This window comes from Eptatretus burgeri, chromosome 4, assembly GCF_056783735.1.
Source record: "Eptatretus burgeri isolate ZD-2024b chromosome 4, Ebu_testis_v1, whole genome shotgun sequence".
In the NCBI taxonomy this organism is placed as follows: Eukaryota; Metazoa; Chordata; class Myxini; order Myxiniformes; family Myxinidae; genus Eptatretus; species Eptatretus burgeri.
In genome coordinates, this window is record NC_140964.1 from 139,014,157 (window position 1) to 139,030,247 (window position 16,091).

Here is a 16,091-nt window from a genome sequence, read left to right on the forward strand (position 1 = left end):
CTGTTGGTACAAAGACACAAGAACATCCAGCTGTCAGACATGCCACATCTCAAGAAACTCCTCAGCCAACAAGCTGGGGCTGGCGGCAAACAGAGGATGGGTCCTACGAACCGCTCTGGACCACACTCCCTGAGGCTTCAAAAAGCTGCTTCAAGCTGGTGTCGTGCGACTGCAACAAAGGCTGTAGAAACCGCTGAAAATGCAAGAAGGCTAATCTGCAATGCACTGGACTGTGTGCTTGTGAAGGAGAATGCCAGTAGACAGACACAGTAGACACAGACTGAGATATCGGCCAAGCTTAGAATGTGCAAATGCAAAGTCGCATTGCTTGTAAAAGTGTTGACTTCTTGATCCAGAGCCAGTACACTTGAGCTCAAAAACTCATATTCTACTAGACTGATGTATGCGTGTACCATGTGCCCTGGTAGAATGGTCGTAGACAGTAAACCGTAGCCACTTCAAAGTGAAGTGTGCAATAATTTGACTACATTTTCTGAGTTTATCATTATCACGACTATCAGTTCCCTTTTCAAAATAGAGTAAAGTATGTAATCTATAATGCAATTTTTGTTGATTCCAAACCCATTGAATTGGATGAATATCATTTGCCTCTTGTTCTCCAGGCAATAATGGGTACTTTTCAGCGAAAAGTTTCAGGAGAGCAGCAATTTACAAATCAAATAATGGCTTTTTTTACCGAAAATACCGGCTCATAATATTTGAATACGCCTTTTCATGGTCAATTTACTGAATTTTACACTTTCCTTATATCTACCACCAATACAATAAGAAAATAAGAGCATATAGCTAATTTCGCAAAAGTCGAATGGCGGCCATTTTGGAAAATGGTCGTCGAAGCTGACCAAGGCACAATCTCGGGTGGCTCCATATCTAGAATTGTTCGGAATACATTTTTCTAGATGTGTACCAATTTTGGTGCTTTTATGCAAATTTGAACAATTTATCTGAAATATGAGACGACGCTGCAGGACTAAACACAAACATGACAAACTTATTATTTATGTGACAAGCAGCATGAATGTTCTGTGATCCAACGATGTTACCAATGGTGGAAAGTACATCGTTCATTTCCACCTCATTGAGAGGGATACAAAACACAACGTGTTTACGAGTTAATGACTCAAACATCACAATGAGGAAACGTTCACCCATCATTCAAACACAAGAAAACAAGTAAGTAAACTTAACCGAAAGAATAAGGCATTTCACAAACACCAAGATATCAATCGATTAAAATCGAGAACAATAAAGAACACGGTCGCAGTGAGCGAGAAAAACCTCCCCGGCGGCCATGCCAGGACTTCGGCTTACGATTTTCTCGACACGACTCTGTGGGCTCTCTCCCTCTCTTTATTCTCCAGACAGAAAGGAAAAAACACGGGGAAAAGTTCAAAAGGAGAAACACGAAACGTGGGAAACGAAAAAAGGGAATGTGGAAACACCAAACAGCAAGGCAGAGGACAGGAATTCACGACCAGAAGCACAGAGCAGCCATAACAGTACACACAATGTACCAACAGCCAGCAGGGGACAAGAAAGGAGAGACAGAGAGAGTGAGAGTGAGAGTGAGAGTGAGAGTGAGAGTGAGAGTGAGAGTGAGAGTGAGAGTGAGAGTGAGAGTGAGAGTGAGAGTGAGAGTGAGAGTGAGAGTGAGAGTGAGAGTGAGAGAGAGAGAGAGAGAGAGAGAGAGAGAGAGAGAGAGAGAGAGAGAGAGAGAGAGAGAGAGTGAGAGTGAGAGTGAGAGAGAGATATATATATATATATATATGAAAAAAAAGCAGAAGAGAGAAAGGTGAGGGCTGGAGGTGGGGTTAGTAAAGCTTAATGACCAAACACACGCACAAAAACAAACCCATGTCAGAACAGCTGCACACACAATGACATAACAGAGTTTATAATGTAATCCGTTGACATATCTTTGATGTCCCATTTTCAGAAAATTTGTGGGAAAAAGAACCAAAATTCCTCACTCAAAACATGGCAGTACCTACCGCTCACGTACGAATGAATGATCCCATCGGGGGTGAACATCAAAAACAAAGCAATGCCACCAAATATCACACTTGGGTACAAAAACAAAAGAAGAAGGCATTCCTTATTGAGGTGATAATAGCAGTGATTTTGGACTAAACGATGCAGAAATCAAGAAAAGGTCCAAACACAAAGATCTCAATAATGAAGTGAGAAGATCCTGGAAGCTGAAGAATGCCAAAGTTATATCAGTGATAGCTGGACCGACAGGAATGATGTCAAAGAACCTCACAGAGATATTAAATACAGAGGCAATACCCCTGGGTGCTCACCTGGTAGTGGCTGGATAAGATAACCAGGCAACCACTGGAAGGCATGGATGATCCACAAAATATATAATAGAGAAGAAAGTAAATACCTATGGATGGTTTTTTGAAATGCCACGAACAAACGTTGGTACATCACGGGTGATAAAGGTTGTGGTCAAGTTTCATCGGAATTGTATGTGTCGTTTAAGAAGAAGCAAATACTTATTCGGGGAGGTAACCCACTCCTCCCCCGGTAAACTCCCTCTGGAGACCCCTTCAGACGTCCTCATTTCTTTATGCCATCATGAGTGTTGAAGGTTGTGGTCAAATTTCATTCAAATCGTATGTGGTGTTTCTGAGAAGAAGTTGCAAGTATTTCTGGAGGGACGGACGGACGGACAACACGTTATCCCATTAATTCCCCAGAACTACTTTACAGGTGTGCTAAAAACCATCCCTGGGAATATGATTTCAAACGAACTGCAGTTGGAATCTGTCCAGGGTTCAGTGACGATCCTGAAGAAAGCCCTCAACACAAAACTTTGAGAACAGAAAATGTCAGCTTGGTCCATGAATCGTGACCCCTTACCGAAATGAAGGTGGATACTTTGAGCCTGCTCTGAGAGGACTCCACTCTACATTCTGTAATCTTCATATGTCGATACCATATGTCATCATATGTCATCATATGTCATCAGCAAGGTGATGGAATCCATCATCGCTTCAGATATGAAATCCTTCCTCTTCTCCAATGGCTTGATTTCCAATCATCAATTTGGTTTCAGACCAGGTCACTCTACCCTGGATATGCTGCTTCTGCTCTCCCATCAATGGATGGAGGTCCTCAATGCCAGACAGGAAATCCGAGCCGTATCCCTGGACATATCACGTGCTTTTGACACAGTCTGGCACCCTGCCCTACTCACCAAACTCTCTTCCCATGGTATTCAAGGCCATCTCCACTCATGGCTCGCAGACTTCCTCTCCTGTCGCAGTCAACGTGTGGCCCTAAATGGAGTTCTTTCATCCCCTCTTCCTGTGCAGGCTGGAGTTCCTCAAGGTAGCGTTCTGGGCCCTGTTCTTTTTCTGGTTTTCATCAATGATCTCTTGGACTCTGGAAAATCCTCTATTTCTCTTTGCCGACGACTCCACCCTCTGCCGTACCATCTGTCATCCCTCAGACCGGCAAGCAGCAGCTTCTTCACTCACTGCAGATCTGGATAAAATCACAAACTGGTCCAACACGTGGAACATGTCTTTCAATCCAGACAAATCTCACACTCTCACTATGTCTCTTCGAAAGGACCGTTTACAAAACCCCCCCATCCACTTTCTCAACAATCCTCTGGAAGAAGTCTTTTCTTTCAAGCTTCTAGGTCTCACTATCTGCCATGACCTTTCCTGGGAAAGTCACATTTCCAACCTCGCCTCAAAAGCCAGTCGCCGACTGGGAATCCTCCGTCGTGCTAAGTCCTTCCTCGGCCCTCTTGAGCTCCTGACCACTTACAAAGCTTTTGTCCGTAGCCTGATGGAGTACTGCTCTCCCCTCTGGGCTGGTGCTCCTGCCTCCCACCTTTCTCGGCTTCACGCTGTCGAAACTAGGGCATTTAAGATCATCGGCATCTCCCGCAATGAAGCTGAGTCTTTGGGCCTCTCACTCAATCACCGCAGGTTGGTCGGTGGTCTTTCTGTCTTCTACCGACTCCTCTCCAGCCTTGCCCCCCTGCTCTCTCTGCGATTTGTCCCCACCACATTTCCACAGGGCGCTCAAGGTCCGCCAACAACCCCCTTCTGGTAAAACTACCAAAATCACGTATCACTGCTCATCTTCACTCTTTCATTCCTCTTTTTTCCCGCCTTTGGAATAAACTTCCTCACTCTATTCTTTCCCATTCTTCCCTCCAGGCTTTCAAAACAGCTGTTCACCACCACCTCTTATCTTCCCCCATCCAAATCCTCGATCTTTTCTACCCCGATAATCCACCCAAGCCCACTTCCTTCATTTCTCCTGCTTTCCTTCCTGAAAGTCCCTGAAATGTCCATCTTCTCTTCGCCATGTTCCCCGTCCCATCCCCATCCCTCTCCCTTCCACAGTTCACCTAATGTGTCTGTTCCCCACTGTTTTGTCCCTTCCACTCCCGCCCCTCTTGTCTCATGCCTCCTTGCTGTGAGTTGTGTGTTAGCTCTCATACGAGCCTCGACCAAGGTATACAAAAAAAAAAAAAAAAAAATACCAATCAAAGACAGACACACACACACACACACACACACACACACACACACACACACACACACACACACACACACACACACACACACACACACACACACTGATACCTGGAAGGACCCTTTCACCTCTTGATGAACCCCACCTACATGTTGAGACAGCAGGCAACTCGTCAGTTACGTGTTTTATCAATGCAGGGTTGTGTCAAAGCCGGAAGTCTTGGCACCTGGTCATCACTGCCAGTAGTTATAAAGTGACAGTTCTTGTTATCATTGTTATTGTTCTTCGTCCCCATTGGATTCAGTCTGAAATGGGGGCTTAAGGATTTGGTCTCGATTTTTGTGTGTGTGCGGGCATCCGCAACCACATGTCAAACACGTATGGACCAATTTTATTCTGACTTGGCACAAAGACAACAAATGATGGCATACACCTGTTCACGTGATTGTTATCTCCATTTACAGGTTTCAGGAGGGAGGGAGGGAGTTCTCCCAGAAATCAAAATCTCCACCTCATATTTTTTGGTGAAGGATCGTGATTTTCTCCATCATTCCTGTGACTCCAACTATCATCACTGGTATAATTTCAGCTTTCTTCAATTTCCACATCCTCTTGACCTCATTTTTTAGATCCTCGTGTTTCGTAATTTTCCCAATTTCTGCAACATTTAATCCGAAATTATTGGGAACCGAGACCTCGATCAACAATGACTTTTTTTCATTTTTGTCTTTGAGTACCATGTCCGGATGCAATGATTTGTTTGCAATGTTCACACTTGACGGGATCATCTTGTCACACGTGAGCATCATGTTATGATGGTTGTGGAGGTAAATGAAGGAATTTCATGGCAAAATAAGGAATGTATGGATTTACGGTGGAGACATTTCGATGTAAATTAAGTATGGAAACTGTAAACTGAAGTGTTCGATGTCACCACATGAGAGGTGGTGCTGTGTTGATTAAGTCGGGATTGATGATAATTTCTCCCAGTTTGTAATTGTCCCCTTTGACCTCTTCCGATGTTTTTGTATTTCAAGACCAGCGATAAAGGAGAGATCACATCCTTAAAACAACAATCGAACCACACGTCGAAGCAGGCAGAAAGCCGGCCTCCAGGGGCACATCACTGTACGGCTGGTGAAATCACATCCATGGAGGGGATGATTTATGGATGTGATGTCAGAGAGCCAGTCGAAGTACAGTGAGGTTTGGAGCAGGAGAACGGTGAGGACAGTTCTGAGAGGAACGTGACTGAGATGGAGGATCTCGTTTTTACTCTCCTCTCGGGATGACAAAATGGCTTCGCCATTTTCGAGTCGTGCTGTGAATTTGCCTGCACGACGGTGCAAGACACCAGTCATTGACTGGTCGGCTGAATCTTGAAGTTGCACGATAATGAGAAAGAGAGCAAGAGGAGTGCTGTCATCGAACTCTGCGCTATCCCATTGTTATCCGTTTTCCCGGAAGCTATTCATGTTCATTTGCTCGGTAACTGTTGGTCCGAATGTCACGAAATCTTCGCCATATTCAACTCGTGTAGAATTTTTTTGGAATAATTATGCCGTCACTGGTAACTTGATGTGGTCAGCATTTTGGAAAAACAAAAAAAAATTTGGCCCTCTATCTACAAAAGTTTTTGATGGAAAAAAATGGAAACAGCTCATTATCAAGTCCACCGCATGAGGAATAAGGGCTGTTAACCATGACATAATCAGTCCTTTCATGATGATGTCAAAATTCGACAAGTACAACACTTTATCCAAACATGAAGAAAATTATTCAGGATTACCTGTGCAACGTCATTGTTATAGATCTGGGGTTCGAGTTTCACCACGAGGGGAAGCTCTCCAGTTCCTCCCAAACATCAGGTCCCGAGGTCACCGAACACAGATAACTCGGCACTCCAGCAGCTTGCTGAGCAACCATGAGTGCCGATTGGTACTGCCAATCCGCAGTGTTACACAACTTTGCGGGATACCTTACTGCACCAAGGGTGGGGGGGGAGGGGGTGTCTCATCTCCTCGATGCGTACTCTGGTTTACTCACCGAATTAGGTGTGACCGAGCGGAGTTGCGAGTGCGCACCAGCTAACCAGAGCAAATTTTGTGGGGTAAAACTACCCAGCTAATGACGTAAGAACCACACTGGACCAATGGATGAAAAGACAGAACGAAATGGGTGCATTCACAATGTTAGCAATTTATTTATAAAGCAAGGGTGAGGAAAGGCACGTGGAACAATGAAAGGTTTAAATACAAAAGCATTATGTACAGCAGGGGAAAGCAAGGATTGATGAGGTGCAGAAAAATAAATGCAATTATACACAAAAGAGAAGATATGAGGCAGATCTAAGTCAATCAAAACTTCCACAATCTTAATTATGCTAACCTAACAGCCATCATCAACACCTACCTCAAGGAAATTGGAAAGCAAAGAGAGATGAGGAAAAGCTTGAGGTGTTGACGACCTCTGATTTTTGCTGGTGTGGCCGACGGCCCCACGCTTCCCAATGAGGAGGGGGAGGAGGGAGAAAAACTGAGGTGTCAACTGTGCATGGTCAGAGGATGTGCGATGATTGGCAGATGAGGTGTAATGCAAAGAGGAAGGTGTAAAGATGTAGGTCAGGGGGTTTTGGAAAGAGAAAAGAACGTGTAAGAGGATAGACCACCAAGAGTGGAAAGAAATCTGTTTGTGTAAATGTTTATGCTGTCCAATTGGACTCCGTCTGGGATCAGGCTCTTCCGCTCAGTCGTGGACTCTCCCGATCCATTCCACCGCTCATCTCCAAGAACAAAGAGTGACTCAGATCACAAGAGAAGAGAAGAGAAGGGTAGGCGGGCTAGAGAAGAGAGCGGGCCAGAGAAGAGGGCGGGCCAGATCAGAGATTTTTCTTTTATACTTTGGAAGAACACCGAACATACCCTGATGACAAAGTGGATTGTATCAAAGTGGGGTTGCATTAAAGCAGGGCAACTTGGAACCCCGTCGTATCTCACTGCAGTTGTAAAGTGGCCCGTCCAATAATTATTATTATTATGAAAGCCAATGTGACTTGGGTCTGAATCATCATTTTTGCCATGGTAGTGTTAACCCGTGCCTGCATGAGGCTAAACACAATATCACCTTGACAATGAAATATTGTCAACACGGCAATAATTCCATTGTTTTAAGAACTGTGTTGCTATGCACTTATCCTTTTATATTTAAAAGCAGACGCCCCTGGATGTTGGTGCAGAAATTATTTCATCAACCAGGGTAAACCTTTCAGAAAGCCATGAAGACTCAGCAAATTCTGGGGAAGCCACAAAGGATGGCAAGCATTTCCTTGTTTATACCGTATATATTTCCTGTGGATAGAGAACATAAAAGAACAATGAACAATTAAATGAAAAACTCACTCTCTTCCTGTGCCTTCCATGATGATACATCAGCATGCAAGTGCCGCGGTGTGTAATTATGTGCGTAAATGTGTATGCTGGATTGCTCACTTGCGAACACACTCGATCTCAGGCAGTTATTCCTTGTGGCTGTCATCCCAAACAGTCGATTTCATCCCTAAATACACTGGCGTCCAATGCAATTTTAGTCAAGATGCCAAACAGCGATTTCAGGGCAAAGCGTGCTTTCGCATCATGATGAAGTTTTTTGGTCGATTCATCATCTCTGAGCTATCCTGAATCAGAATCAGCCAGGTGCCAGACTCGCACCCTTGAGAAATATTTTGTAGAGGCGAAAAACAAAATGGCCACCACCGACTTTCGATAAATTCTGTTTTGGGCTATATCTTCACTTCTAATGCACTTACACACACAATTTTGGTGTCTACGACTGTTTCATGCGACAGACAAGGGAAACGTTGAAGATTCTCTCAAGATTGGATGACAACAGATGGCGGAATTTGAATCTGGATGGCCGACAAGCTTCAACAAGACACGAGCCAAGAAAGTGACCCTGATGACTTCGACCAAAAAGAGCATCAAGCTGGATGGAAGGCCAGTATATGATACCGAATTAATCTACACCCGAGTCATACGTCTCCAACAATACAGGGATATTGATATCAAGGATGTCCTCTCTTACGAACTGTCCCCTGTCCCAGCCTCCTTGTTTGATGAGAGCAGTGGGATGCGGGCTCAGTCGAAAGCAATCCTGAATACGAAACTCCGAGTTGAGCAATCAAGTCGAATCCAAGGTGTTCCAGATGCCGTCATCATCGATGGATGCATCATGTTATGGACTGTACATTGGCCCACAAATGGTACAGTTGAGGATTATGTGATAAACTTTATGGGAACCATCAAATACCACCTGGAGTGTTGTGACGTATACCTGATTTTCGACATGTACATCAAAATCAGTACGAAACAAATGATGAGATCCCGTCGCGCAGGTCATGATTCAAGTCGAAAACATCAACTCAACTTACACACAACACTTCCAGTGCAAAAAGTGGTCCTAAATGTAGCCTACAACAAAGTACAACTGATCGATTTGATCTGTCAGTATCTGATGACCCACATTGTGGACAACCAGACCAAACTGGTGATCACTGGAAAAGATATGACACTGGTACAAGTATGGAACAATTCCTCTCTCCAGAGACAGGATGTGAAAACACACCATGAAGAAGCAGATGTCATCATCATCCATCACTTCGTCAGAATGTCGGGTGTCAGTGGTGACTCACACATCAAAGTGGTCTGCAACGATGCAGATGTCTTTGTCCTGTTGATTCATTTCTTCCTCGAGGAAAAGATGACTATGGATGTCAGCATGGAGAGTCCGTGTACTGGGAGGGTGAACGTAGACATTCGCCAAACAGCACTGAAACACAAAAGCATCGCCAAATATCTGCCTGCTGTGCATGCTCTGACCGGATGCGATACTGTGTCGTATTTGTTTGGCATTGGAAAGCCCACAGCGCTGAAGGGACTAATGGGCGTACATCATCCGACCTTACTTAGTCAGCTGGAAGCAGATGAGGAAAAGATGATATCTGAGGCAACTACCTTCATTGCCGCCTGTTATTGTTCCAACGTCGAAGGTGAGATGTCCACACACCGGTATCAGTTGTGGAAGTCTAAGATGGCCAACTCCAAGATTACCTCTGCTCCAAAATTGAAGTCGTTGCCCCCATCGCATGATGACTTTGTTCAACATGTACATCACACTCATCATCAAGTCATTATATGGAAATCGGCCACTCAGTCATACCCTCCGAACTTGGATCCCATTAAGTATGGATGGCAAGAAGGTGAGGACGGTGCGACGTTGTGTCCAAACCACACTTCCACCTGATGTGTCTGCTGCACCAATCACCATTCTGCAGCTGATCAAGTGTGGATGTCCCACCGGGAGGTGTGGTTGTGTGGCAGCACAGATGTCCTGTTCGATGTTTTGCAGTTGTAATGCTGGATCAGACTGTTGTAACGAACAGACAAGGGCAGTAGCTGCTAATCACGACGACGATGATGAAGATTGAACATCATGTCGAACATTGCATCCTTAACAAAGTTAATATTTGTTTGCCTAAAAATAAAAGCCAATTTCAATATCATATACATACTTACTTTAAGACATAACCCAAAGTCATAGTCAACTATCCATATGTATCCGGATATATGTGTGTAAAAATCGTATTCCCATATAATCATCAATTCATTTATCATTGCAAGAAAGTATCTTTAGCTGTCATTGACTATTATTGTACGAAGTGCAGTATTAATATTTGAGGGTTCATCAAATTCAATTTCTTACTCAAAGTGATCAGTAGAACTGCAAAATAGCCATTTTTCATATAAAAATGGGGGCCATCGTGAAAATATGAGACAGGTCTTATATATATATATATATATATACACCTTCATTTTTATCATTATCGGATTCCTTCACCATGAAAATATAGTAGTAGACACCAAAATTGTGTGTGTAAGTGCATTGGAAGTGAAGATATAGCCCAAAACAGAATTTATCGAAAGTCGGTGGCAGCCATCTTGTTTTTCCCCTCTAAAAAAAATTCCTCCAGGGTGAGAGTCTGGCACCCGGCTGATTCTGATTCAGGATAGCTCAGAAATGATGAATCAACCAAAAAAAAAACTTCATAATGACGCCACAATATGCTTTTTCACATTTCCGCTGGAATATTTTCGCAAACATTTGAAAAAGGTGATCTGTGGACCACATCTCTAAAAATTGCAGAATTCGTTAAACTGGCTGGCTGTTGCCCGATCTGGATCTTCACCAAAATCGAATCCGTTTGTCCTTATCACACACACAACCTGCCCACCAAATTTCATCCGTGTCCGTCCTCAACTTTTTGAGATATCAAACAATCAAGAAGAAGACGTCGTGCAGATCACGATACTTGTAAAATCAATTAAACAAATTTAACCTCAAATATAATTGGTGGTTGAATTCAATGACCAAATATGAATCTCCTCTTCAAATTCCAAGTGAATCAGATGAAAATTGAGGATTTTAGAAATCTCACCCAAGTGGTTGAACTTTGGGCTATGTTGACCTTTTGAATTCAAAAACAACAAGCTTCTTCCTTTTGACAAACTCGACCATGTGGTGAACGTTTGTGAAGATCGGTTTGAAATTGTGATCTGCCTGAGATAGACAGACAGACAGACAGACAGACAGACAGACAGACAGACAGACAGACAGACAGACAGACAGAATAACAAAATCGACTGACCAATACACTTGAAAAAATCTTCGATTTTGCAAGGAACAAACAAACAGACGGAGAGGGGTGAAAACATAACCTCCTTCACCTTCGGTGGCAGAGGTAACGATTCAGCCTGGTGGAGGTTCTGAATATGCTTTACCGAGTGCTATTCTTGTTACCCTCACCGAAGGAGAGGGAATTGTATTGGCGTCCGTTTGTTTGTTGGTTTGTCCGCACAGAACTTTAATGTTTTCTACGGAACTACTTGTCGGATTAAGACGAAATTTTCATCACAGGAGCGACGACTGATGTGGAATGTTTTATTTTATTTTTTGTATACATTGTCGAGGCTCATATGAGAGAGAACATACAACGTACAACAAAGGGGGCAGGAGACAAGAGAGAAGGACAAAACATTGGGGAACAGAGACATGAGGACATCTGTAGAAGGTAGAGGAATGGAGCGAGGAACACAAGGTAAACAAGGTGGACACCTCAGGGACTTTCAGGTCCTTACATGACAGGAATCTTTTGGGAAGGAAAGCAGGGAATTTGAAGGAGGTGGGTTTGGGGTGGATTAATGGGATAGAAATGATCATGGTTTTGGATCAGTGAAGATAAGAAGTGTTGGTGAAGTTGTTTTGAAGACCTCGAGGGAAGAGTGGGATTGAAGCGTGTGTGAGTTTATTCCAAAGGTGAGAAAAAAAAAGAGGAATGAAAGGGTGAAAGTGATTGTTCATTGGAGAGAGGAGGACATTGGGACCATACTCTGTGCAGAGCGTTGGTTCTGCTTCAGCAGTCTCCTGAGCTATTGGGCACAATCCTGGACAGGTCACCACTCCGACAGTATACCAGCATGCAGATACCTGGCACTCATTTTGCCGATCTCAGAAGGATGACAGGTTGAGTTAACCCCACCTGGTATTAATTCAACAGTGAGCGGGATCCAAAGTCCACCATGCCAACCATGAAGCCAAAACCCGGCATATTGGAGAGAGGGATGACTTCAAAATTAGTCTTGTTCTGAGTAAGTCCTCTTTGCTGATCATTTTATGCATTTTTTATGTTGTACCAGGGGGTCTTCTTTTATTCCAGGTGTTTGTGGGATGCTTCGTTTTCGAGTTGCTGTGTTATCTGGTCTTTTTTATGGATTTGTTGCATTCTCTCCTGCGTGGAACCTCATGTGCTGATTGAAATCGCGTTTTCGAGAGGAACCTTTTTCACATTTGGAGCATTTTTAAGGATGCTCTCCTGCATGAATCTTCATATGCACATTCAAATGGTGTTGTCTGGAGAAACCTTTATCACATGTGGAGCATTTGTAAGGTCGCTCTCCTGTGTGGCTGTTCATGTGCTTTTTCAAACTGCCTTTTTCTGAGAAACCTTTATCACATGTGGAACATTTGTAAGGACGCTCTCCTGTGTGGATCACCAAATGCGTATTCAAATGATCTTTTCGAGAGAAACCTTTATCACATGTTGAGCATTTATAAGGTCGTTCTCCTGTGTGGATCATCATGTGCTGATTCAAATGTTCTTTTCGAGAGAAACCTTTATCACATTTGGAACATTTGTAAGGTCGATCTCCTGCATGAATCTTCATATGCACATTCAAATGGTGTTGTCTGAAGAAACCTTTATCACATGTGGAGCATTTGTAAGGACGCTCTCCTGTGTGGCTGTTCATGTGCTTTTTCAAACTGCCTTTTTCTGAGAAACCTTTATCACATGTGGAACATTTGTAAGGTCGCTCTCCTGTGTGGATCCTCATATGCACATTCAAAATGCATTTTTGAGAGAAACCTTTATCACATGTGGAACATTTGTAAGGACGCTCTCCTGTGTGGATCACCAAATGCTCATTCAAATGATCTTTTCGAGAGAAACCTTTATCACATGTTGAGCATTTATAAGGTCGTTCTCCTGTGTGGATCATCATGTGCTGATTCAAATGTTCTTTTCGAGAGAAACCTTTATCACATTTGGAACATTTGTAAGGTCGATCTCCTGCATGACTCTTCATGTGCTTATTCAAATGGAATTTTTGAGAGAAACATTTATCACATGTGGAACATTTATAAGGTCGTTCTCCTGTGTGGATCATCATGTGCTGATTCAAATGTTCTTTTAGTGAGAAACCTTTATCACATTTGGAACATTTGTAAGGTCGATCTCCTGCATGACTCTTAATGTGCTTATTCAAATGGAATTTTTGAGAGAAACATTTATCACATGTGGAGCATTTGTAAGGACGCTCTCCTGTGTGGCTGTTCATGTGCTTTTTCAAACTGCCTTTTTCTGAGAAACCTTTATCACATGTGGAACATTTGTAAGGTCGCTCTCCTGTGTGGATCCTCATATGCACATTCAAAATGCATTTTTGAGAGAAACCTTTATCACATGTGGAACATTTGTAAGGACGCTCTCCTGTGTGGATCACCAAATGCTCATTCAAATGATCTTTTCGAGAGAAACCTTTATCACATGTTGAGCATTTATAAGGTCGTTCTCCTGTGTGGATCATCATGTGCTGATTCAAATGTTCTTTTCGAGAGAAACCTTTATCACATTTGGAACATTTGTAAGGTCGATCTCCTGCATGACTCTTCATGTGCTTATTCAAATGGAATTTTTGAGAGAAACATTTATCACATGTGGAACATTTATAAGGACGCTCTCCTGTATGGACAATCATATGCATCTTTACATGGCCTTTTTGAGAGAAACTTTTCTCACATGTGGAGCATTTATAAGGTCGTTCTCCTGTGTGGATCATCATGTGCTGATTCAAATGTTCTTTTCGAGAGAAACCTTTATCACATGTGGAGCATTTGTGAGGTCGATCTCCTGCATGGCTCTTCATGTGCTTATTGAAATTGGATTTTCGAGTGAAACCTTTATCACATGTGGAACATTTGTAAGGTCGATCTCCTGTATGGACACTCATATGCTGATTCAAAGTTTGTTTTCGAGAGAAGCCTTTATCACATTTGGAACATTTGTGTGGACGTTCTCCTGTATGGGTCCTCATGTGTATTTTGACATTTCTCGGTGAAGTAAAATCTTTTCTGCATCTATTACACTTATAATGCATTTGCCTTTCGATAACCTTTTTGGGTTTGTTTAATGTAATATTGATCTTTGTGCTGTTTTCACCAGATGTACACTTATATTTTAAAGGCCGTGAGTCTTGTTCTTGGGATGGTTTCTTCAAAATGGATATCTTCTTCAATGTCACACTGCTCCTGGACCTTATCCACCCAATTGGACTTCTTGATTGCTCTACAAAAACAAAGAACAAGTTATTTTATGGTTTTTTTTGTCAAACTCTAAATGCAAAATATTTCATCATTTAAATTATTTTTATAAACTCTGAATTAAAAAGATTGAATGTTCATTTTGTAGGTTTCTGCTCACCTGTTACAGAACAGACAGGAATGCCATTTGTCAAAAGAACATCTGAATCTTCCTTTACAGAAGAATATCTTGAAGTTTCTGAGATGGATGAACCGTAGTGTCGTCTGGATTCCATATTTACAGGAGAGACATCACCTGAATACAATGAAGGACATGAAGTTTATAACTGCCAAATATAAATGCGGTGGGATGCAATGGACGTCACTTCCGCTGTTAGAACGAGGCTCCATAATGCTGCCGCAATTACAGGAGAGGATACGATGTGTTTACAACGATAACTTTCGAAAGGACCGTTTACAAAACCCCCCCATCCACTTTCTCAACAATCCTCTGGAAGAAGTCTTTTCTTTCAAGCTTCTGGGTCTCACTATCTGCCATGACCTTTCCTGGGAAAGTCACATTTCCAACCTTGCCTCAAAAGCGAGTCGCCGACTGGGAATCCTCCGTCGTGCAAAGTCCTTCCTCGGCCCTCTTGAGCTCCTGACTACTTACAAAGCTTTTGTCCGTAGCCTGATGGAGTACTGCTCTCCCCTCTGGGCTGGTGCTCCTGCCTCCCACCTTTCTCGACTTCACGCTGTCGAAACCAGGGCTTTTAAGATCATTGGCATCTCCCGCAATGAAGCTGAGTCTTTGGGCCTCTCACTCAATCACCGCAGGTTGGTCGGTGGTCTTTCTGTCTTCTACCGACTCCTCTCCAGCCTTGCCCCCCTGCTCTCTCTGCGATTTGTCCCAACCACATTTCCACAGGGCGCTCAAGGTCCGCCAACAACCCCCTTCTGGTAAAACTACCAAAATCACGAATCACTGCTCATCTTCACTCTTTCATTCCTCTTTTTCCCGCCTTTGGAATAAACTTCCTCACTCTATTCTTTCCCATTCTTCCCTCCAGGCTTTCAAAACAGCTGTTCACCACCACCTCTTATCTTCCCCCATCCAAATCCTCGATCTTTTCTACCCCGATAATCCACCCATGCCCACTTCCTTCAATTCTCCTGCTTTCCTTCCTGAAAGTCCCTGTAATGTCCATCTTCTCCTCGCCATGTTCCCCGTCCCATCCCCATCCCTCTCCCTTCCACAGTTCACCTGTGTCTGTTCCCCAATGTTTTGTCCCTTCCACTCCCACCCCTCTTGTCTCATGCCTCCTTGCTGTGAGTTGTGTGTTAGCTCTCATACGAGCCTCGACCAAGGTATACAAAAAAAAAAAAAAAAAAAAAAAAAAAAAAAAAAAAAAACTATATACGAGCGGGAGTGTGGAGCAACCATTTCAGAGGTTAAGAATTTCCCCATTCTCGACTCAGTGGAACCATAAATTGATGTGTTTAAGCTGCAAAATAATTTTGCGAACCCTCTCCTTGACTTCCGGTCCGGAGATGTTTTTTGTTTTATTTTTAACACTTGTTGATCGAACTTGTCACTCCTTCATGCTGCATCTACCAAATTAAAGCTTATTGTTCCAAACCGGAGTCTTTGTGTT

At 43.1% G+C, this 16,091-nt stretch overlaps 1 protein-coding gene and 1 long non-coding RNA gene across 8 annotated transcripts in view; one reads left to right on the plus strand and one right to left on the minus strand.

Moving 5' to 3' along the window:
* The window catches only part of LOC147029232 (uncharacterized), an 82,105-nt gene that overhangs the window by 10,433 nt on the left and 55,581 nt on the right, over positions 1–16,091 (plus strand). For 4 of the 7 annotated variants that reach the window (XR_015056858.1, XR_015056859.1, XR_015056860.1 and 1 more), the window contains exon 3: positions 4,992–5,104. This is a non-coding gene — a long non-coding RNA (uncharacterized LOC147029232). Of the gene's footprint in view, positions 1–4,991; positions 5,105–14,359; positions 14,498–14,605; positions 15,189–16,091 lie in introns of those variants that run through there. The other 3 variants (XR_015056856.1, XR_015056857.1, XR_015056855.1) reach the window with 3 other exon arrangements.
* LOC147029233 (uncharacterized) overlaps positions 8,449–16,091 on the minus strand; it is a 9,280-nt gene continuing 1,637 nt past the window's right edge. Inside the window, exons 2-3 of the mRNA XM_085876419.1 lie at positions 14,618–14,752; positions 8,449–14,482 (exon numbers count right to left, since the gene is read on the minus strand). Of these exons, the coding sequence (XP_085732545.1) occupies positions 12,438–14,482; positions 14,618–14,752 (2,180 nt within the window). The 3' untranslated portion in view covers positions 8,449–12,437. The remainder of the gene's footprint in view (positions 14,483–14,617; positions 14,753–16,091) is intronic.